The 23,550-nt window shown below is 35.8% G+C and overlaps 1 protein-coding gene across 2 annotated transcripts in view; it reads right to left on the reverse strand.

Moving 5' to 3' along the window:
* The window catches only part of SKAP2 (src kinase associated phosphoprotein 2), a 155,820-nt gene that overhangs the window by 53,671 nt on the left and 78,599 nt on the right, over positions 1-23,550 (reverse strand). For both annotated transcript variants that reach the window (XM_079931760.1, XM_079931761.1), the window contains 5 exons: positions 18,207-18,284; positions 16,378-16,461; positions 4,382-4,506; positions 3,447-3,510; positions 2,953-3,090 (listed from right to left, as the gene is read on the reverse strand). In XM_079931760.1, the coding sequence (XP_079787886.1) occupies positions 2,953-3,090; positions 3,447-3,510; positions 4,382-4,506; positions 16,378-16,461; positions 18,207-18,284 (489 nt within the window). The remainder of the gene's footprint in view (positions 1-2,952; positions 3,091-3,446; positions 3,511-4,381; positions 4,507-16,377; positions 16,462-18,206; positions 18,285-23,550) is intronic.

Here is a 23,550-nt window from a genome sequence, read left to right on the forward strand (position 1 = left end):
CAGATGCAGTGCAATCCCTATCAAACTACCAATGGCATTTTTCACAGAACTAGAACAAAATATTTCACAATTTGTATGGAAACACAAAAGACCCCGAATAGCCAAAGCAATCTTGAGAAAGAAAAATGAAGCTGGAGGAATCAGGCTCCCTGACTTCAGACTATACTACAAAGCTACAGTAATCAAGACAGTATGGTACTGGTACAAAAACAGAAATATAGATCAATGGAACAGGATAGAAAGTCCAGAGATAAACCCATGCACATACAGTCAACTTATCTTTGATAAAGGAGGCAAGAATATACAGTGGAGAAAAGACAGCCTCTTCAATAAGTGGTGCTGGGAAAACTGGACAGCTACATGTAAAAGAATGAAATTAGAACACTCCCTAACACCATACATAAAAATAAACTCAAAATGGATTAAAGACCTAAATGTAAGGCCAAACACTCTTAAAACTCTTAGAGGAAAACACAGGAAGAACACTCTTTGACATAAATCACAGCAAGATCCTTTTTGACCCACCCCCTAGAGAAATGGAAATAAAAACAAAAATAAACAAATGGGACCTAATGAAACATCAAAGCTTTTGCGCAGCAAAGGAAACCATAAACGATACAAAAAGACAACCCTCAGAATGGGAGAAAATATTTGCAAATGAAGCAACTGACAAAGGATTAATCTCCAAAATATACAAGCAGCTCATGAAGCTCAATATCAAAAAAACAAACAACCCAATCCAAAAATGCGCAGAAGATTTAAATAGACATTTCTCCAAAGAAGATATACAGATTGCCAACAAACACATGAAAGGATGCTCAACATCACTAATCGTTAGAGAAATGCAAATCAAAAGTACAATAAGGTATCACCTCACACTAGTCAGAATGGCCATCATCAAAAAATCTACAAACAATAAATGCTGGAGGGGGTATGGAGAAAAGGGAACCCTCTTGCACTGTTGGTGGGAATGTAAATTGATACAGCCACTATGGAGAACAGTATGGAGGTTCCTTAAAAAACTACAAATAGGACTACCATACAACCCAGCAATCCCACTACTGGGCAGATACCCTGAGAAAACCATCATTCAAAAAGAGTCATGTACCACAATGTTCATTGAAGCACTATTTACAATAGCCAGCACACGGAAGCAACCTAAGTGTCCAAAGACAGATGAATGGATAAAGAAGATGTGGCACACATATACAATAGAATACTACTCAGCCATAAAAAGAAATGAAATTAAGTTATTTGTAGTGAGGTGGAAGAACCTAGAGTCTGCCATACAGAGTGAAGTAAGTCAGAAGGAGAAAAACAAATACCGTATGCTAACACATATATATGGAATCTAAAAAAAAAAGGTTCTGATGAACATAGGGACAGGACAGGAATGAAGACGCAGACGTACAGAATGGACTTGAGGACACGGGGAGGGGGAAGGGTAAGCTGGGACGAAGTGAGAGAGTGGCATGGACATATATATACACTACCAAATGTAAAATAGATAGCTAGTGGGAAGCAGCCGCATAGCACAGGGAGATCAACTTGGTGCTTTGTGACCACCTAGAGGGGTGGGATTAGGAGGGTGGGAGGGAGATGCAAAAGGGAGGAGATATGGGGATATATGTATATGTATAGCTGATTCACTTTGTTATAAAGCAGAAACTAACACACCATTGTAAAACAATTATACGCCAATAAAGATGTTAAAAAAAAGAATATGTAGATGCATATTTTGAGTAATTTTTTTAATATCTTGGATTTATAATCCCATTACAATCATTAATTCTTACTTGGTCAGAAAGCCATTATTATAACTCCATATAAGCATGTGTAGAATTTACCAGATATAATAATGAAAATAATAATGATGTGACAATTTAGTGTGGGTGTGCTATGACTCAAGCACTGTGCTGAGGGCTGCAGATCCATGATGTCATTTACTACCACCCCCCTTATGAAATTATCATTATTTTATAGATGACAAAATTGACTTTTAAGGTCACTGAGCTAGTAAATGGTATAGTCAGAGTTTAAACTTTTTGACTCTAAAGTCCATGTGCTAGTTACTATGCTCTGCTTACTACACTGAACATCACATTTGTATGTTAATTTTGAACACTTCAGGTATTGTTAAATCATTTGTAAAGGTTTATACTGTTGTTAAATTGTTCTATTCAAAGAAAAATAGCCTTGCTATATGAGATGTCAGTTAAATCACACATATTACTTATAATCCCTTTTCTTTCTCTAATGGCTGATTTTTTTAATAACCAGAAAAAGGCTCATTTCAACCTAGAGTAGTAGTAACGTAATAATTCCCTAAATGTTCCTTCTGTTTTAGGTTGACCCTCAAAATTACAAGCCAAAGAGCTAATAGACAATTAAATTTATGTTACATAACAGATACTGAGGCATATAAACACTAAACCATGCCTGAAAATGTAGAATGATAAAATATCAAGTACGAAAACTTCAAGCCTCAAAAGGCCTTTGTTTATAGTTCAACGATATTCCTCCAAGACAATGCAATACACTACAGAAGGAGGAATATATGAGGCAGAAGTTGTTGACATATGGGGTGTGCACAGAACTTCTGGTTAATGGAAGTTCCAAGATGTATAAATAAAAAATGATGTGTGAGTTGCTGGAAAAAACTGTAAGGCAAGTCAATTTTTTAATTAAAAAATTATGTAGCATAAACAATGTTAATGAGCCCAAAGTCCCATGAGATTAGGACTGTATCTGCTTCATTTTAACATTCCATTCACTTTTCATAAAAGTATATCCACTCACTTGAAATACCTCAAGCAGTGCCCTTTTCGTAAAACAGTTTTGAAGATTTTCTTTGTCCTTGTTTTTAATAGCTCACCAGTTTCTTCTCTTGATGATATATGACATTAAAAAAAAATCCCTAAAATCCTTAAGTGAATCACCATAAATAAATACCTGGAAGTTCTTCATAAATTTCATCATCAATTGGCTGGCTGCTTGCTGGTGAACTGCTGATTGGTAGAGGATGATCAACATCATCATATAAGTCTCCTCTTTCATCCTCATCCTCAGGAATAACATCAGACCCCATATCTACAAAACATGTTTCAGGAGGCAGAATTTTCAAGAGTGCAAAAGAGGTTTTCAAAACCCTATTACCTAAATTAATGCAGCCCTACAAAGTCGCAATATTGTTATATGCTATATCCTTAACTTAAACATTTAAAAAAATTGATTGTGGTGTAAATATGTGAATTTCAAAGTTGCCATATGGTACTTGCAGAAAAGATGCTTTTATTAATCTGAAGCAAATGGTATGTATTAATACCAGTCATGTTCTTTTAGTCATTTCTCACAGAAGTCAATAAGTTTCTTTGTATGAAACTCTAACTTATTCAGTTATTCAGTACTTAAAGACTGTAATAACTTGTTCAATTGATTGCTCTTACCTTGTAAAACAAATTTCAGCTGCTGTACCCATTCTTCGGCATCTTTGGGAGAAGCTGCCGTGAACTAAAAGAAACAAACGATAGCAATAAAAATCACCACCGTAATGAAAGGTATATGTTGCATTCTTTCCATTTCTTTAAGACCATTAGTAGTTCTCTTCATGTCTAGTACTACTTTCCTTGCAAGGATGCTTCTTATAATGTATAGCTAATTTTGACAAATTTACGTAATTGAAGCAGAGGATGATGGATTTGAAACTGTGATCAGCAGCTGGCAGCTGTGCAGGAAAAAAAGCTGCTTCTCTTCATCAATGTCAAAGACAGAACTGATGAACAAAATTTGCCCTTGACAATTAGAAGACACCCATGAATTTCTTTAGACTGCTGGGTACAGCTTTCTTAAAAATGTTCTTGTCCGATTCCAACACACTACCTGACAACTTAATTAACTGGCTTTCAACTGCAACCTCAGATATTTGAAACTTATTAAACACGCATTCCATATTGATGCTGGCTGATAGCTCTTGAATTGCAGAGCTGATGTGTGCCTTTGCCTTCCTTTTCTCCCACAAGCCTAAGCAATACAATATGCATGAACATTCTGATATTTTTCTTTTGATAATTTTATTCTTTCTGCCATGTAATCCTTTTAAGAAATCACACAGTTCCATTAAAATAGACATAAAAAACGCAACATGTGAAGTAATTGATAAATTACATATCTCCTGTTCTCTCAAGAAGATATCACTTGAACTAATCTGGAATTTTTGAAAAACTTGATTTGCCCTTATACAAATGTTTAATGTATAAAACCCAGTATTTTTTAGTATTATTAACATGTCAGAAAGAGTTGTTTGAACAAAATGTTAATGTCTTTAAAAATGAAATCAGGAAGTTTTATCAACTTAATTTCAAGGCATCATAAAAACTCCAACCTGATAGATACGTTTATCAGGAGCAGAGATTTCAAAACAGCAATCTTTCTTTCCATCCTTCCTAAGAGTGTTATTCATTCTGACATTGTAGCCTTCTATTGCAAATTCACCTTTCTGTTGTTTGTCTGTTGAAGATAAAACGAAAGTTAGAATTTCATTTACTATAGTGAATATAAATATCCAGTTGATTAGCTTTTATTTAGATTTTTTGGATAAATTTTTGGATAGAATATTTTTTGGTCATATTGCTTTCACAGTATAATATTTAAGTAACATTTCTAGGTATTACTTTTAATTCTAAAATTACAGAGTTACTTGGAATGGTTGGTTTTAAAAAGGACATCTAAGGGAACCAAAAGAAGAGGTCTGCAGATAATGGTCTTATTCAGAAGGAAGTATGGAAATATGACAATTTCATGTAGGGAAAATCCAAGAATTGGAACTTAGAACTTGCTAGACAAACCCACTACAAATCCGTGGCTCTTTCAGGTTTGGTAAGCCAGTGGGAAAACCCGTCTAGTTGAAAGCTTGCTGGGCTTTTATTTACCACTATCTCCTCTCATCACCACCCTCCAACCTCCCCACCCCGCAAAAGCCCCTAAAACACAACTTTTTTTTTCTTTAAATCTCCTAAATTGGTACAAATCAAACTCTAAATTTAAAAAGCAAAGCAAAACAAAACTGCTAATTATAAAAAGATGTGAGGGGAAAACAAAGTATTTGAATGGAGAGGAGTGGTAAAGCAAGTACAGAAGCATTTCTTACCAAAACAAAACAAAACTGTTCACTAACCAGTCAGTGAACAGTTAAACTAGTAAAGCACATTTGAATCCCATATGATGAAAAGTCAAAAGAAAAGATGACTTCAGTTTTAGTCAGATATTACTTTAAAAACAATAAAGTAGGAATAAAACAAAGGATTTAATACTGAAACTAAAAGTAAAATTAGTCGCCTTTCCTACTTTATCCAGTTATACAATTTTGAGAGAAAAGAGGCACTGCTATAGGTTTACTTCCTAGATTAACATACGATATTAAAATCATGAGTGAGGACAACTGTCTCTTTTACTGAGCTCAGGGGAAATATAGAAATGCTTCCACATCATGGGGTGCAGGGCTCTCTCAGCTTAGTGTGCCCGTAAAATACGTGTCTCCTTTTCTTAAATGTACTAATTTAATGCCTGAAGTCACAGGCATTTTTAAAAGGTCATCAAGATCATATCTGGTTCAAAACATCAAAGGCAAACAATCTGAGTTAGTAATTTCTGACTTAAATCTGGACATTCTAATCATATTTAGTCATAATTTACAACTCTTTGAATGATTGAAAAAACAATTCAAATTCAAAATTAGAAGTTTGCTTTGTGGAAAACGTCTGCAATAAACTCTATGAGATGAAAACTATAAAAATCAGAGCAGCGTTTCCCAAAGTGTGTTTATGGGATATTAACAGGTTTCCATGATCAAATAAGTTTGGGAAATGTTGAATTAAACAAAGTTAAGCAGGTTTTGTTAGTCCAGCCTTCTTAAGGGCCTTCTTAAGGCCCTTAATATATTTGATCAAATTTCTATGAGAAAGATCTGGTGTGCAGCATTTCCCCAAATTATTTGTCGGTGGAACCCTTTTTTAACAGAATATTTTATGGAACTGGTACTCACATAACATATTTTGCAAAATACCTAACTAAAAAAATAATACTGGGGAAAAGGTATTAAAATAATAATGGTTAAGCACTGTTGGTTCTTCTAAAATTCTCAAAGATAACTAATTCATTCATTCACTCATTCAACAAATTTATGCTGAGCACTTAAACAAAGGAGCATTATAGGTATGGTGAGACAAAAGCTAGTAACACTGTACCAGACCTTTCCCCCTTTGCCACTGAAACAGACACCCCACACACCTTCCCACACACCCAGTACAGATATAAGTGCTCCAGGAATATTAGTCAGTGATTCACTACACTGCAAAAGGATTTAATTTTCACAATAAAAAATGGAAGTAGTTGGAAGCAAATATCAAAGCCATACAGGATACTTTTGAGAGATTTCCTTAAACTTCTCAGGAAAAAAACAGGATATTCAAGGACCAGTTGGAGGAAAGAAAAATTCATAACTCTCAGTAGCTTTTGCAAATCCATAACCAGAAAGTAGCCATATTTCCAATTAGCCAACGTGAGATAGGAAGTTCACGACACAAAATGGGCAGACATGGGTATGCTAAGACTCTGCTCTTCTCCATTTACATTAGCTTCTCTTCAAGGCCCAGAGGAAAGAGAAAACCTTAGCATCACATGGCAATCTATAGCAATTTACATATAGGCTAGTTTGACAGTGCTTTCTGGGGTAGTTTCAAAGACACTTGTTGACTTAAAAATAGGTACATGCCATGGGCTTCCCTGGTGGCGCAGTGGTTGAGAGTCCACCTGCTGATGCAGGGGACACGGGTTCGTGCCCCGGTCCGGGAAGATCCCACATGCCGCAGAGCGGCTGGGCCCGTCAGCCATGGCCGCTGAGCCTGCGCAGCCGGAGCCTGTGCTCCGCAACGGGAGAGGCCACAACAGTGAGAGGCCCGCGTACCGCAAAAAAAAAAAAAAATAGTTACATGCCAATCAAATGGGAAGTAAGGTCATATAAGTTCATTTATCCAGAACTATAGTAGACTAATAAAATAATTTATCTAAGTGAACTTCTCAAATCACAGAAGTTTATTTCTTTTAAGTGCCAAAACTCTCTAAAATGTTGGTTTTTATAACTGAAATCATTCTGAAATATATACTTCCCTGACTTTTCAAACAATTCTGTTAAACGTAATTTAACTTTTTCTTGATCGAGTAGTATTAATCTGAGTATTAGTTTTTATAGTATATTACAACACGTTGATACCCTCAGGATTTTTGAGGTGTTTGTCCCTCTATTACATTTTCCTCAGCTTCTATTTCACACTTTAACCTTGCCTATATCAATGCTGTTCGAATTTAATGTCTACAGCACTGAAGGCTGCCAGGAGAAACTAGATAATGAAATCTATTAAATCGGTAACTTAATTTTACACAATTCTAATTCAGTAGGTTTGAGGTAAAAAGCAGTTGGCTCTGATCTCTTACAAAACAAAATGTATGAGGTTAATGATGCTATTTCCTCCTACTTTTTCACTGGCTTTAGGTTTACAGCTGTGTTCTGGGGGTTTTAAGAGCCAAAAAGACAGATCTTTTTTTTTCTTTTTTAAAAAATGCAGAGCACCGGCTCTAGGTGCGTGGGCTTCAGTAGTTATGGCGCACCGACTTAGTTGCTCTGCAGCATGTGGGGTCTTCCTGGACCAGGGCTCGAACTCGTGTGCCCTGCATTGGCAGGTGGATTCTTAACCACTGCACCACCAGGCAAGCCCAAAAAGACAGATCTTATTTGCTGAACTCCTTCTATATGCCAGAAATTTAATACAGCAATCTCATATATACCTTGTAATAATTCTAAGACAAAGAAGGTATTTATTATATCCCCAGCACTGATGGGGAAAAAGAAAACTTAAAGAACTTGCTTACAGCCACACAACCAAAGTAGTAAAAGCCAGGACCCTAACGTAAGTCTGATTCTAAAACCTTGCTTTTTCAACCATTTCACATTGTCTCCTAGAAAGGTGTTTCTCAAAGTGGATTTCAAGAATCACCTGTTAGAATCATCTTGGATGCCTGTTAAAAACATAGAAATGGCTGCCACTCTGAACTTGCTGTATAGGATTCCCCGGGGGTGAGTCCACAAAACTAAGCTTTTAGCAAACACCCCATGTGATTTTGATACACACGAATGTTTGAAAAACCACTGTTTTAGAACATGTAATTTATGAAGTCTCAGTAGAGATGGTAAGCGTTAGAGCTTGCATTTCCTCCTGCAACTTGGGCCCAACTTTCTCAGCTTGCTTTATGGGCTCCGGTACCTTTGCCTATCTCTTAAACAGCCATGATGGGTTATGTTCTAAATCCTGTTCTTTTCCTGCTGTACAGTTTTCACTGGGCAACGACATCCAATCCCAGGGATTAAATTCCTATCAATATGCTTGTGACTCCTAGTTCTCTATTTTCAGTCCAGCTTCAGAACTCAATATCCATATCTGTTTTTTTTTTTTTGCAGTACACGGCCCTCTCTCTCACTGTCATGGCCTCTCCCGCTGCGGAGCACAGGCTCCAGACGCGCAGGCTCAGCGGCCATGGCTCACAGGCCTAGCCGCTCCGCGGCATGTGGGATCTTCCCGGACCGGGACACGAACCCGTGTCCCCTGCATCGGCAGGCGGACTCTCAACCACTGTGCCACCAGGGAAGCCCAATATCCAAATCTTCACCTGCTCACTATACATGTTTCATCTCTTGAATGTCCTATAGGCACAATGAATATAACTTGCCCACAATGGAGATCATCTTATCCCCACTCCCACTCTACTTGTGATCTTTCTTGTCGTGTCCTCCTTCTCAATAAGCAGTACTTCCATTAATTGAAGCCCCCAAACCAGAAAATTGAGCATCATTCTTAATTTCTCCCTTTTCTTTATCAACTGACACCTCTTTCTCTCCCTCCACCCTACTACCATCTTCCAAAACCCAGTCAGTCCTAGTTTCATTGCAAATATGCTGGCTTTTTCTCTTTTTTGCTGGCTCTCAGAAGATATGCTTAAAACACCAACCACTCTCTTAGCATTTAAAATATAGTATAAATACAGCAACTAAATAATTCTAAATCATTTAGCATCCCTATGAGTTGTGAGCATTTGTCATTTGAGGATCCCCAGCATCTAAGTATCTTTCCTATTTTAGTCCTGAGATCATCAGGAGGCAGAGCCAACTTCCCGCCACAGAAGCTGGAGGGAGGTTTAGATTTTCCCTGTTCCAGATCAGTCAAGTGGATGCTCCAGCCTGGGACCTAAATCTGAACTGAATAACAAAAGAATCAGGGGGGAGCTCAGAATCCACTTCTGTTAGCAGTGGCATTCACTGATTGGTGGCAGTGCACAAAGGCAACATCGCGAGTCCTGGCTTGGCAGGGCCGCCAGTGTGTCCCAGTCAGACTGTCCCTGGAGGTGTGGATTGGGCTGCAGTTCCAGCCACCTCACCTCCCTTAGTCCTTGACTGCTTTTCCAAGCCTGGTTGTTTAGCCTTCCCATCAACTCTGTCTGAGAGTTGATATTCTCCCAATAATTTCCTTTCCTGCATAAACAAAGTTGGTTTCTGTTGTTTATACCAATAATGCTAATTTGGTACACATGACTAGCAAACAGAAAGATATGAAATGTGTTCAGAAATTTTTGATAATATCTGCTTCTTATATTTAAAAAGGCCTTTCCCTCTTAGTGAATAACTCATGCTATTTCCATAAGTATTAATGCTCACTAGTAAGAAAGAGGGAAACATGCCCGTTAATACTAAACCTCCCACTAAACTTTATCCAACTGATTAGTAAGTTGTTCTAAGCCCTCAGTTAAAGACACATGAACATTTTCCTTGTTTATACAGCTCACAGAAATACAGCTGCCAATGCTAATTCTGTCACTTGAAATATACTTCCAGTGTTCCAAGTTATACCATGAGGAAATATCAAATTATTACTATTTTAAGTGAAAAATACTGTATGCCATATATATTTATTACTTAAGGGCCCCAAAGGGCTCTGAATAACAAACATAGGCAATATGTATGGGTCCAAAGGGAAGCACTTTAGTTAGAATTAAAAGTTTTGCTCATACGGTCTGGTGGCAGGAAATTTTAGGTATTTATAAAACCTTTTTTTTTTTTCCTTTAAAATAAAAGTACACTGCAAGTGGGAATTCCCTGGTGGTCCAGTGGTTAAGACTCCACACTTGCACTGTCAAAAGCCTGGGTTCAATCCCTGGTCAGGGAACTAAGATCCTGCAAAACACAGCAGCCAAAAAAAAAAAAAAGTACACTGCAAGCATAAGAACCAAGTGGTTTTTGTATACCGCCGCACACTTTCAACCACAGGAATAAACTTGATTTAAAAAACAGTGTAGTATGAGGTAGCTGTGAATGGAGAATAAATAAATTACAAGAAATTAAATTTCTCGTAGACTGGAATTTAAAACCATGTTTCTAGTTTTTTTGGCTATACCTACTGTTTTCCTCCACAACTGAAATTCAGATAATAATTATGATATGGTCTATTAGACTACACATACAGCTATTGTTAAGATAAACATTATACAGGGGCTTCCCTGGTGGCACAATAGTTAAGAATCTGCCTGCCAATGCAGGGGACACGGGTTCGAGCCCTGGTCCAGAAGATCCCACATGCCGCGGAGCAACTAAGCCCGTGCGCCACAACTACTGAACCTGCACTCTAGAGTCCATGAGCCACAACTACTGAGCCCTGCGTGCCTAGAGCCTGTGCTGCACAACAAGAGAAGCCACCGCAATGAGATGCCTACGCACCGCAACTAAGAGCAGCCCCCGCTCGTCGCAACTAGAGAAGCCCGCACGCAGCAACAAAGACCCAATGCAGCCAAAAAATACATAAATAAAATAAATAAATTTTTTAAAAAAGATAAACATTATACAGAGAATATCTTAATATCCTATACATGTTATCCTCTTAGGGCCTCCTACAATAATTACAGAATTAATGACACTGCTGCTACCCATGCAACGTCATGCAACGTGAGAATGGCTAAAAACATAACCTGCGGCTCCTTCATGCACTTAAGGTGCTAAACAACTCTCTGGATTCCCAGCCACTCTCAGTTTCAAAACACATCTGCCTCCAGTCTTACCTTCTTCTGACAGCTGTCAACGTGATCTTTCCAACATCCAAAGTTTGTCATGCCATCTACTTACCTGCAATGCTTAGAAACATTAACTGCCCCTTAGACAAAAAAGGCCAAACTCCTGACCAGGGAATTTACCAGCTTGGCTCCTCCTCTTCCAGTCTCACCAGCCCTCACTCACCGACTGCCCCAGTGAGCCGGCTCCTGCATATCATACTGTTTCATGGGTCCTCTGTGCCCACTCCTCTGAGCCAGTGTGTGATACCACTTAGCACTAATAATACCCGGCACATAGATTTTCAAAGAATATTTACTGCTACAGATGTTGCTGTATCTATTACACAGAGATAGGTACAGTAACATCTATATATCTGTGTACTTACAGCAGTGCAGATCTATTAAAAATATATTACTTTCAATCTATCTATGTATACACACACACACACATCTCTTCAATCTATATACAGATGTATAGATATATTTTAAATCAAACTGTGTCCTGGTTTATTGCAAACCAACGGGACTCATCATCATGAGACCTTTAAATAGGACTTAGTTTGTACATGAATATTTCCCCATGTTGATGACGTCCTTCTAAGTATCAGATGTACATTTTAACTTCTCTGTACTGCTACAGGGTAATAAAGGTCTTTTATTTAACATTCATTTTGATAGAGTTTAAAGTTAGTATTTGCATATCAGAATTATTTCATTTCTATCATGTCAAAATTATTTCTATTTCTTAAGGAATAACAAAGATATTATCCTTCTTTACACAAACAAAATTATAGTATGAATTTTTTTAATATCAGATTTAATTTACATATTTTGTATATATTCATGATATAATTATAAAATGCTGATGCTCTGACCCAGGAATTTGCCTCTATCAAATGAACCAGGAAAAAAGGTAAGCTTTTATGGCTGTAACTAAAGTTGTTGTTATAAAACAACAGAACTTCTAATTATACAAACACTGTCACTTTAACAATAATTTTAAATATTAAAAGAGAACTATGACGCTATTTCAACATCAAAATACTTTATAATTGTCATCCACACTGAACAGCTATGTCCTATTTTTCCTATCAGTGGTGAAATAATGAGGGAAGTGAGAGAGCAGAGAGGTCAATTTCAATAAAAAATTTTACTTCCCTACCAATGTAAAAGTTTTGTTAGTTTAAATTATCTGTATTAAGCCCAATTTTCTACTGACTTTTATTATACATTGAAAAGGTACTATTCTACAATGAAAAAGTTACAACCACATGATATAATAAATAACTTTTGATATACATTTAGAATGACTCTTGGTAGGACCAAGGCTACTTGCAGTTGCCACATACTAGATGGCACTAGAATTTTCTTTAATTGGGGACTTGGGGTAGGGGCAGCAAAACTCCTTAAGCGGAAGAGATACTACAAACTATTCCCCCCTTAAAAGTGGGAGGAGATAAGTTTCATAATGCTGATTCAAAGATCATATGGAGGTTAAACAGAAAAACAAAACCCTGAGGGCTTCCCAGGTGGCGCAGTGGTTGAGAGTCCGCCTGCCGATGCAGGGGACACGGGTTCGTGCCCCGGTCCGGGAAGATCCCACATGCTGCGGAGCGGCTGGGCCCGTAAGCCATGGCCGCTGAGCCTGCGCATCCAGAGCCTGTGCTCCGCAACAGGAGAGGCCACAACAGTGAGAGGCCCGCGTACCGCAAAAAAAAACAAAAAACAAAAAAAAACGCTGAAAACATGAGTTTGGAACAGATTCCTAAATGGGCCATCATTTACAGGTGTGTTGGAAGGGCTGCTAACTTCCAAGTTGTGGAAAGAACATGGCTTTGGAGCCGGAAGGGCCTGACTAAATCCTCCATGTGCCTCTCAGCTTCCTGTGATAACCTCTCTTGTGTAGACTAGTTCAGTGTCGCCCTAAATGATCCTGCTGACCCAGTTTCTAACCATTCCAATCCATGCCCCACAATATTATCACAATTACTTCCTAAAAACCAATTCTGGTCATAGAGCCCTATGCTTAAAAGCCATATTCAAGATAAAATAGTTAGCAAGGACCTTATTCTCATAAGGCTCTTGTCAATCTGATCCTAACCCACTGTTTTAGCCTTTTATACACCCTCCCCTCATTCACTGTATGCTCTGCCTTGATTCCAACTCTGATCTCATCCAAGGCCTTTCAAAACTCAGAATCTTTGCCATTCTGCTGCCTGGAATGCCCATTTTACCCTTTTTCATCCAACAAACTCCTCATTTTTTAAGGTCCAATGAAGGGTCCTCTCCACTAGGAAGTATTCTTTAACTCCCTCAGGAAATTACCCACCCCCCCTTTGTGATCCAAAGATATTTTATTTAAATCACTTATTGTACCACATTGAATTTACCTACCCAGCCCCCGAGTGATCCCATGACTTCCTCTCTTCTCTTACTGATACCCACACAACTCCAACTGAGAGTACCTGTAAGGCAGGATTATCTTTGGATTCCCCATGCCCAGGATCTATCAAGTGCCCAATAAATGTTTACCAAATTAAAAAATGAATAAATCAGTGAGTGAAGGACTACCTTAATGGCAGTTTGAGCATCTAGGACCCAAGAAGTTTGATAAATGAGATTCATGACAATGAGATTCAAATGAAGAGGAAACAGATGAAAGGAAGGATGTAATTTCAGAAAGTGATAAAGTATGTTTTGTTAAGATATATGGGTGGGTGTGGGTGTGGGTGTGTGTGTGTGTGTGTGTGTGTGTGTGTGTGTGTATAAAACTTAAAGTCCCCAAATGGCCATGAATAATAAATACAGAGAATATTTAGGGGTACAAAGGTAAGAGTATTATTTACCCTACAGGCTGGAACTACTCTTTCTAAGCCATTATTATCTTGATGGGTCAAAATGTTTTTTGGCACATACTGTAAGTTAGAAAATGTGAACTATGTATCTGTCAAACAGTAACAAAGTACAATTTAACCTAGTAAGTGGTATCAACTCCTCTGTGCCTCTACAATCCATTTATCTAAATCCTACTTAGTTGGAGGATTGTAGTTCTCATATGTCTAAATAGCTCTTTCCAAAGTTTAGGTAAAGTGGTTCACATATACAGTAAACAATGTACAAATCAGCTATCTGATTTCACAAAAGAAAAAAATTTCATGTGACATGTACATTTTCTTGGAAAGAAAAGGACACAAAGGAAGGAAATTAAAATCATGCCAAACAAGCAGTTAAAAACTGTCTAAATATAGATTTCCCCCCCCCCCAAGTCCCTAAAAGCAGAACTGGCCAAGAATTCCAAAGAACCACTAAAAACAGATCTGAAATCTCAATGGAAACAGGAGGCTTCATAGTGACAGATAGGGAAGAGTTTAAGGAAATATAAACCAGCTCCTCAAAGATCCACGTAAAAAGGGAATGCGAGAATAGTAACTTTTTAAAAGCTGTGGTGGTAGAGTGGCTAAATGGATCACAAAGTACTTAAAATACAAATTACAAAGAATGTTATTACCACAAGGCCTCATCAAGTAAGAATAGAAATGGGAATTTAACTAGTATCTCCCCCAAATAACTAGAATTTATTTATTAGCCTTTGAAATAAATATAAACATTCCCTAGATTTTGGGAAAACTCTTGCTAATCTTTGACCTAACTGTTGGTATATACCAGTTAGGACTAGGAGTGAAGGAAACAGACATACGTATTCATTGATTTTTAAAGAAATTAGAAATGAGAAGACTAACTGAACCAAAGTCACAAGGATTTAAAACCTCCCTCCCCTGGTCTTATGAAATAGAAGACATTTCCTTTATGAAAAAGCAAAATCTTGATCTCAATTCACAATACAGTACAAAATTTTATTTCTATAATAGTAACACATGTTTATGACCTATGATAATCATAATTGAACTTGGACTCTAAATTTTCTGATAAAATCACCTACTTAAGCCTTAGCAGAAGGAAGAAGGCTACCTGTTGATAGCTGTTTATAGTTTACACTTCACTGACTCCATTTCTACTTACGAACATATTGTAAATTAGTGACAGAATGCAAACTCGCCACTAAGTTAATTCTCAACTTGATAATCCCATTAACCAAAAGGTGAGACCAACTTCTAGCATCATGCATGTATTTAAAATTTATCTGAAATACAATAATCATATCTGCCTGATTTTATAATAAGGAAGAAAACCCTAAAAACTGCAAATAATGTCAAATGAAATATAAACTTCCAAACAACACTGATAAGAAACAACTTCATGGGAAAGTTTATATTCAGTGATATTGGACTTTTACATCTTTTTTTTCTCCTTAAGTGTCCTTTCTGGAAATGAATGTCAGCTATTTATATACAACCCTTACTTTATAAAATTCAACTTCTGACCCACTTTTCCTAGATAAAAGCAAAACTAAGAAAGCTTATATTCTTTAAATTTCAGTATTTTATGGCTTTATTTGTTCAAACAATGAACTTAAAATTATGTGAACTATGAGTAAGTTATTAATTAGCAAGTGAAGTTACAAAATGTAACTGTTTCTAAATTAACATAGTGATAATAGTGGTTAAGAGCATGGACTCTAACCATTATGCCTCAGTTTAAATACCCAAACTGCCATTACCAGCTCTGTGACCTTGAACAAGTGACTTAACCTCCCTGTCCTCAGTTTTCCAAACAGTAAAATAAGTGGGACTAATGATGGTACCTACCTCACAAAGCTGTAGCTAACCAAGTTAATATAGCTAAACTGCTTAGACAGCTAAGGTGCTTAGAACAGTAACCTTGATAGATGTTTGCTGTTACTTAAATCCATAAAGGCAGCTGAGAAAGGTGTTGCACACGTTTCATTTTATCTAAATTTTTCTTTTAAAATATTTGAAGGAAAAAACATCCTCTCCTCCCTTCAAAACTCCCACAACCCTAAAGAAACTCTACAACTACCGCCTGGATGATAAATATCAATAATTCCTGAGGTAAAAGGCCACACTGATGAAAGTTATTTTTCTCTTTCCTAATTCAATAAAACACAATTGTGTTAACTTTTACGGCATTCTGGAATTTGGAGCATTTGTCAAATAACAGAATTATTAATTACCCTTAGGCTATAGTATTAAAATTTTTAGTTATTCTTTCTCCATTTGTCTTCAGCTTATTCTGCACCCAAAAGGTATGGGGGTGGAGTAAAATGCCCCCCCCCAAAACCCTCATGCTGATATAACTGAAGGCCAATACTACCTTTATCACTTCCATAATAATAGAACACTGTTTTACTGAGAGCACACCACCGTTTCTGCCATTCAAATCCCAGAAAGCTGTGATCTACAATAAAGAGGGAAAAAGAACAGTTTAGATAATATATATTACCTTTATAAATATAATGCAATTCCCTTATTGAAAAAGGAAAAGTTAGTTAATATGATTTCTAAGGCTCCTTTTAGCTGTAAAATTCTATGACTAAATAATTTGTATCTTCCTTTCCAAGAGACAAACAAAAAACAAAACAAAGCTAAAAGGAATACACTAGGAATGTAAATTGATATAGCCACTATGGAGAACAATATGGAGGTTCCGTAAAAAATTAAATTTAGAACTACTATACGACCCAGCAATCCCAATACTGGGCAGATACCCTGAGAAAACCATCATTCAAAAAGAGTCATGTACCACAATGTTCATTGCAGCTCTATTTACAATAGCCCGGACATGGAAGCAACCTAAGTGTCCATCAACAGATGAATGGATAAAGATGTGGCACATATATACAATGGAATATTACTCAGCCATAAAAAGAAACGAAATTGAGTTATTTGTAGTGAGGTGGATGGACCTAGAGTCTGTCATACAGAGTGAAGTAAGTCTGAAAGAGAAAACCAAATACAGTGTGCTAACACATATATATGGAATCTAAAAAAAAATGGTCATGAAGAACCTAGGGGCAAGACGGAAATAAAGACGCAGACCTACTAGAGAATGGACTTGAGGATACGGGGAGGGGGAAGGGTAAGCTGGGACAAAGTGAGAGAGTGGCATGGACATATATACAATACCAAATGTAAAATAGATAGCTAGTGGGAAGCAGCCGCATAGCACAGGGAGATCAGCTCAGTGCTTTGTGACCACCTAGAGGGGTGGGATATGGAGGGTGGGAGGGAGGGAGATGCAAGAGGGAAGAGATATGGGGATATATGTATATGTATAACTGATTCATTTTGTTACAAAGCAGAAACTAACACACCATTGTAAAGCAATTATACTCCAATAAAGATGTTAAAAAAAAAAAAAAAGGAATACACTACAGCAGAGATGGGATGGCTACATTTATGGGATCAACTACATGGCTAACAAACTTTCCTGACAGGAAACAGTCAGAAAGGTATTTGACTATAAAGCCTTAAGATAATAGATTCATCAGGGTCTCATTTTCTCATCTGTCATAAAAAAGAGGGAGGAGGGGTTGACCTAGATTTCTATTATCTCTTTCAGCTTTAAAATTCAGCTAAGAAAGCTAAGAAAAGCAAATGGAATATAAATAGGAAGGCCCAAAGGGACTACCTGAGAGATAAGCAGAATGGTAATGAAGAGACTTTCCGCTTTTCATTTCCTGTATCATAACACCACCTCCATATTTCATATTCATTATATATTGGGGTTGAAAGAGTGAGACCATATGGTCAACTCCCAATTATCTTAGCCAATGGAAAGGAACACTGAATGATTAACAGAAAATGGCAGACAATATGCTAAGCTTGATCTGAACCGTAGCAAACATGGTGTCTGCCAGGTCAGGTACAGATAACCCGCTGCTCAGCTGGGTGGGATAAGTGTGAGAAATCCCATCCTTGAGAATACAGTCATGGCCAACAGCTCTCCTCCAAGAGGCAGGAAACAGCTTTAAAATCATCTACAAATAACCAAGGTTGACAACAAAAAACCTGACCAAATGTTTTATTTTGTTATTAAAAATTATTTAGAGCTAAAAGCTGTATTTTGTGGTTTGGATAATATCATCAGGTTTTCTTAGAGTCTTAGATTTTTAGGTTTTTCATTAGAATCATATGATTTACCTTTTCTGCGTTTTTCAAGGTAGCCAGCCTTTAACACAAAAGGAAGGTCCTGTGCTGCAATTGGAGGGAACTGGTTCCCTACGGAAAGTAAAGGGGAAAAAGCAGTGAGCAATCCATTTTAGAAAAATCAAGTATCAGATCTCATAGATTCAGTATACTTTTAATTACCCAAATTAATTAAATCCAAGTCTATTAGCTTTGTTTCAGATCCATTCCATAGATTAGTCCCTCTTCTCCTGTGAATCTCAAGAGCAAAATAATGTTCCGTATCGTTGTATCTTAATATATTATGTTCCCAAATACACAGTAATATTATGTAACAGAATGAACTCTAAAGGGCAATATTTTTCGACCTACATTCTGTAATGAATGGACTAGGAAACTGTTATAAATAAGTGCAATAAACCCCTGAAAGAGAAGTTAGGAATATCAAATAAATCATATAAGCTTCTTTACATTGGATTAACTCTTCAAGAATTTTGATGCATATTAATTCTTGCCTACATAAGAATGCCTATCCCTATTTGTACCTAGTAAAACATAAAATGATTTTTCCCCCAAATCAAATGCTATAATTTGAGTACATAGCAAATATTCTCTCTTCCTGGTTATACTCACAGAGAAATCTTGTGAATGAGTATGCTTTAGGGTTTTCTAGGGCATTTGAGAGTCTAAAACTAGGTAGATAGATCTGATAGAACTATCATAAACAAATATTAGATACTTACAAAAATTTATAGATTAAGCCGAAAGCTAAGTCAATTAGAAATCATATATTCATGATCATGGATGGTAGGTTGCTCAATAATTTCAGAGTTCAATATTTTTACAGACTTCATTAGAAATATACTACAGTTGCCTCAGCATTTTACTAGAACTCCAACAAGTGAAAATAACCGATCTAATGAAAGTTTCTATGGAATACACCAACAGAAATAGTTTTCATATAGTTTATGATAAAAAGTATTTTGATAGGAAGTTTATTATATACAAATTCATCACAGAATTACCAACTGGGTTTTTTAAAAATATCCAGTAGTTATAAAATCATAGTTATTTTTCCTTAAGAAATAAAGCTTCAAATTAAAGCACTAATTTCAGTTCCGTGGTGGATCAATTTTGCTCAGTAAACACAAAACAATATTAAAATATATTTAAAATGGGGACTAATTTTGAAATACATATAAAATTTTAGGGAAAGCCAGTGTAAATGTTTGAATAGTTGTTCAATCAATGTATCCATTTGATCCACTGAAGGTAGAAGTTATATAGTATAAATTTTTTGTACATAAAATAAAAATCACATAAAGAAATCTCATCTATGTGAACAAGTCCTAGTTAACCACTAAATTAAAGAGGGTGACTGTAGTTTGATTTGTTTTTTTTAAAAGAAAAGAAAAACAATGATTAACAGCACTTTTTAAATTAAACTAGGTTACACTGACAAAAAAAAACATAGAAATAGTGTATCACATAGAAATATGAAATTTTAGCTAATATAAAACCATTGGGGAAAGTTTTCTTTCTAAATAAGATTCCTGAAAACAAAGTATTTACTTCTTCAACTAAGCAATACCATAGTTTAGTTTCTGTGGAAGTATGCTTGTGCTCAGTCTTTTATATAACTGGCACGTAGAGTTCATAAGTGAACTACACAAAATTTCTTTGTGAAAAGCATCATTTGCATGACATTTCAGAATGAGAAAGCAAACATATTAATTAAATACTATAACATGATTGTTGTATGTCATGAAAAAATTTCCAAGTGGTTTGTCCACAGTGGTAAAAATAAGAAGATTCACTGCAAACATCCTATAAATAATTTTGTATCTTTCAGATGATGGAAACAAACTCTTAAGCACTGTCCATTCTGGATGAAATTAAACTACACAAGGAAGAGGCAACTTTTCAGTCTTCAGGTCTGATGTAATTGGGCATGGGGAGGCATTAATTACCTCTATTTGACTAGATAAGGCTCCTTGAGAAGAAGTCCCATGACTCTCTCATATCCATTGATGCATAATGAATGTTCTTACGTATAAAATAAATGCTCTAAATCTTAAGAAGAAACTTTATATTCTGAAGAGAAATGGGTACCTTTAGCATAGTTTTCAACTTTAAAAAGTTACTGGTCAAAAGAAAAAAAAAAAGGAGGGGGAGAAGTGGAAGAGGAGGAGCAGGAAAGGAATTAGAATTTACAAAGGTGAATATATACATAACCTGAAGCTTTTGCTTTAAGAAAAATGTTGATTAAATTTCTACCTGATAAATCAATAAAATCTGATGTCACAAGCAACACTTATTCTGAATTCTAAATTCATGTTTCTAATATAAAATCTTTTATTTGATTCCTAGAGGGAAAAAAGGCAAATTTTCAGACTGAAATTTCGTTTTTCTAAACCTCTTTTGCTATTTGTCCAACATCTAGGATTTGTTTAATATACATGTGAATTTTTTTTAAAAAGTGTATTAATAGTAATTCCTTTAGATACTTCAGATTTTAAGTTCTTAGAAGAACCATTTGACTTGTATAATACCATAAACATATAAACAATTAATACTTCTTGATAGAAATTGAAAATTTGTAACAAGATATAAAAAGTAGTAAATTATCTTTAAAAAACATGAACTCTCACATCATTTAGACCTCATACCTCTATGATGCCTACAATGATCAATAGTATGTCACCATTTAAGAATATTCACATTGATTCAAAGAATTAAGACTACAAATGCAGGTATAATAATACATGAAGAAAAGAAAGGTAAGGCTAATATAAACCTATCTGGAAGGCATCAACAAAGAGCTGCTGAACATTTGCCAAACACAATTATATTATCTCACTATTTACAACATTCCAACAAATTCACAATTATATTATCAGCTCTGTTTCACTATCAAAATTCACACCCTTGTCCCAAAAATAAGTTTAGCACTGAGCCTTAATCCTCTGGCACATAGTAGGCATTCAGTAAATGTTGGCTTTTATTAATTATAATTAAATATTATTATATTTAGTATAACTAAATATTAATTCAAATGAATGGATGCCAATGTAAATGTAAGACTAATGTTGCTTAGGGAATTTTAATCAGAAAAATGGAAAAATGTATGATTTGGTAACTGCATGAGTTAAGCATTGTAGTTATTTTAAAAGCAGCTCAAAGATTTCCTTTTGGTTACATGAAAGTGGTTGATGAAGAAATTATATCCTAACTCAGAGGAGAAAAATTAACCTATAATCCAGGACAGCTTATTTATACTACAGACGGTTACTGATACATGGCTTCCTTTAGTGGCCACAAATGTTCACTACCCTGAGGAAATAAACACATACTGAATAGACTAGTCTTCTTTTTATAAAATGAGCATGTATTTCTTATATAATAGTCCTACTTTTCTAAAGAAGATCAATATTAGACATTAAAACTAACATCCTACAAGAGCAGACAAGGAATGGGTCTTCTTCCAATTGGACATTTGGGAATCTGAAGTATACAAAATGGTAACAAGGTCACAAAAAATTCAAATAAACAAGTGTCACATGCCTACTATATTCCTATTAACTCAGTAGGAGAAAGGAAGTAGTGGAGTCCAAATTTCTTATAGTTAGGTAGGTATTTTATTCACAAGACAACTGTTTTTAAAAGATAACTCAAGAATTCTAAACTGTGTCTGGAAACTTTTGCCTTAAAATCAAATTGTGTATATAATGGACATAGTCCACCAGCAAGCTAAAAGAATGGAGTCTAGAATCTGAAAAATGGAGAAGAGTTCCGAAGTATGAAAATAAAAAACAAATTACCTAAAACCTAAGTAAGGTATTACCCAATTTTAGCAATTTTATTAATCTATTGTTTTAACTTTTTCCCTTGAATCTAGGGTAAAAAATACTAGAATGTTTAAATATATCCAACGTATTTAAGAAATAAGTTTATCTTTAAAAATGTTTTAAATATTAAAAATAATTATTTCAAAATGAAAAATAATTATTTCAACTTCAGAGAAAAATATAAACTGTCTTAGGCAAGAAGTATCTATCACTTAGGCTTATTTCAGATGTTAAGTCGGTTGGGTATAAAACCAATCTTGGCATTAACAAGGTATGCAGTTTCATTCCTATATGCAAGACAGGGAAAGGTGGAAAAATAGGTCCAGATCACAGTATGCTTTAGTTAGAAGAAAAGGCCTAGAACAGCATGGAAACCCCTTGAGTAAAAGAGGAAGTTAGGGTAGGGAAGAGAGAGAGTTAAGAGTTGGGGGAAGAAAGAATTAGAGTTGAGGGGAGAAAGAGGTCTTATCATCCTTTCTTTTTTGTACCTCTTTTCTTAAAATAATCTAAAGAAATAAACTTTGTTTAATTCACAATTTTATCCAGCATTGGGTGTCTCAATGCCATATTCCTGAGCCTTCTCCAACATTGACATGTCTTCTAATCCACTCCTCCCCTGCCACACACACAAACCCATATTAACTGTATGCCACCCAGTCTGACACCTCTTTAAACACATTTATTTTTCTAAGACTTAGAGTGAGGCATCACTTCCAAAGTGCAACTTAAAAGTGAAGATTTTTAAAAAATCTGTACAAGTTTTAACTACTGAGTTCTGGAATTAACTTTTTATTCAGTTTCCTTTCTACCTACTTGGCTTTTAATGTGGGACTCTCAACAGGTGTCAAGGGAAGTGAGTGATTCAGAGACCTTTTCAAAATAGACATCTGTTTTTCATTATCCTTATTTTTTGATGTGCAACTTGGTGGTGACCAATTTAAATGCTCAATTTCTATGAAATCTAAAGCATCATTTTTACTATTTTAGCATTAAAATTATTATAATACTATGAGCTTCACTATATTAATATGGTCACGGTTTTATGGTTGTTCAATCTAGAATTTGTACAAAATCCTACTAGGTTTCTGAGTCTCATCTTTTACTGGCTTTTTCCTTCATTACTTGGCATTTGCATAGTTTTCAACATGAACATTAAATTTGCAATAAGTTTCCCTCCACCTTCACACAGCTGATGATTCCTTTTCCCTAATATTGGAAAAGAAAGGAGATACATATAAAAAAGATTGCTTTTGCTCATAAGAATTTTCACCCTGAATCAGGATCTTGGTCTAGTCAGTCAAATATTCTGCCTGTTACCACATGATATGACTGTTTTCCTTGAACTGCAAAAAGTTAAGGACAAGTCCCTCAACCATATCTTTTCTCCCTCTCAATTCACATGAATAAAACATCCATGAGTTTATCTTTTTAAATTCTTCGTTTTCATCTGACAGCTGGGATACTGAGTTCCAAAAATTGGCCAACTCTTGTGGGGAGACAGTGCTTTCTTT

This window comes from Stenella coeruleoalba (assembly GCF_951394435.1).
Source record: "Stenella coeruleoalba genome assembly, chromosome: 9".
NCBI classification, from domain to species: Eukaryota; Metazoa; Chordata; class Mammalia; order Artiodactyla; family Delphinidae; genus Stenella; species Stenella coeruleoalba.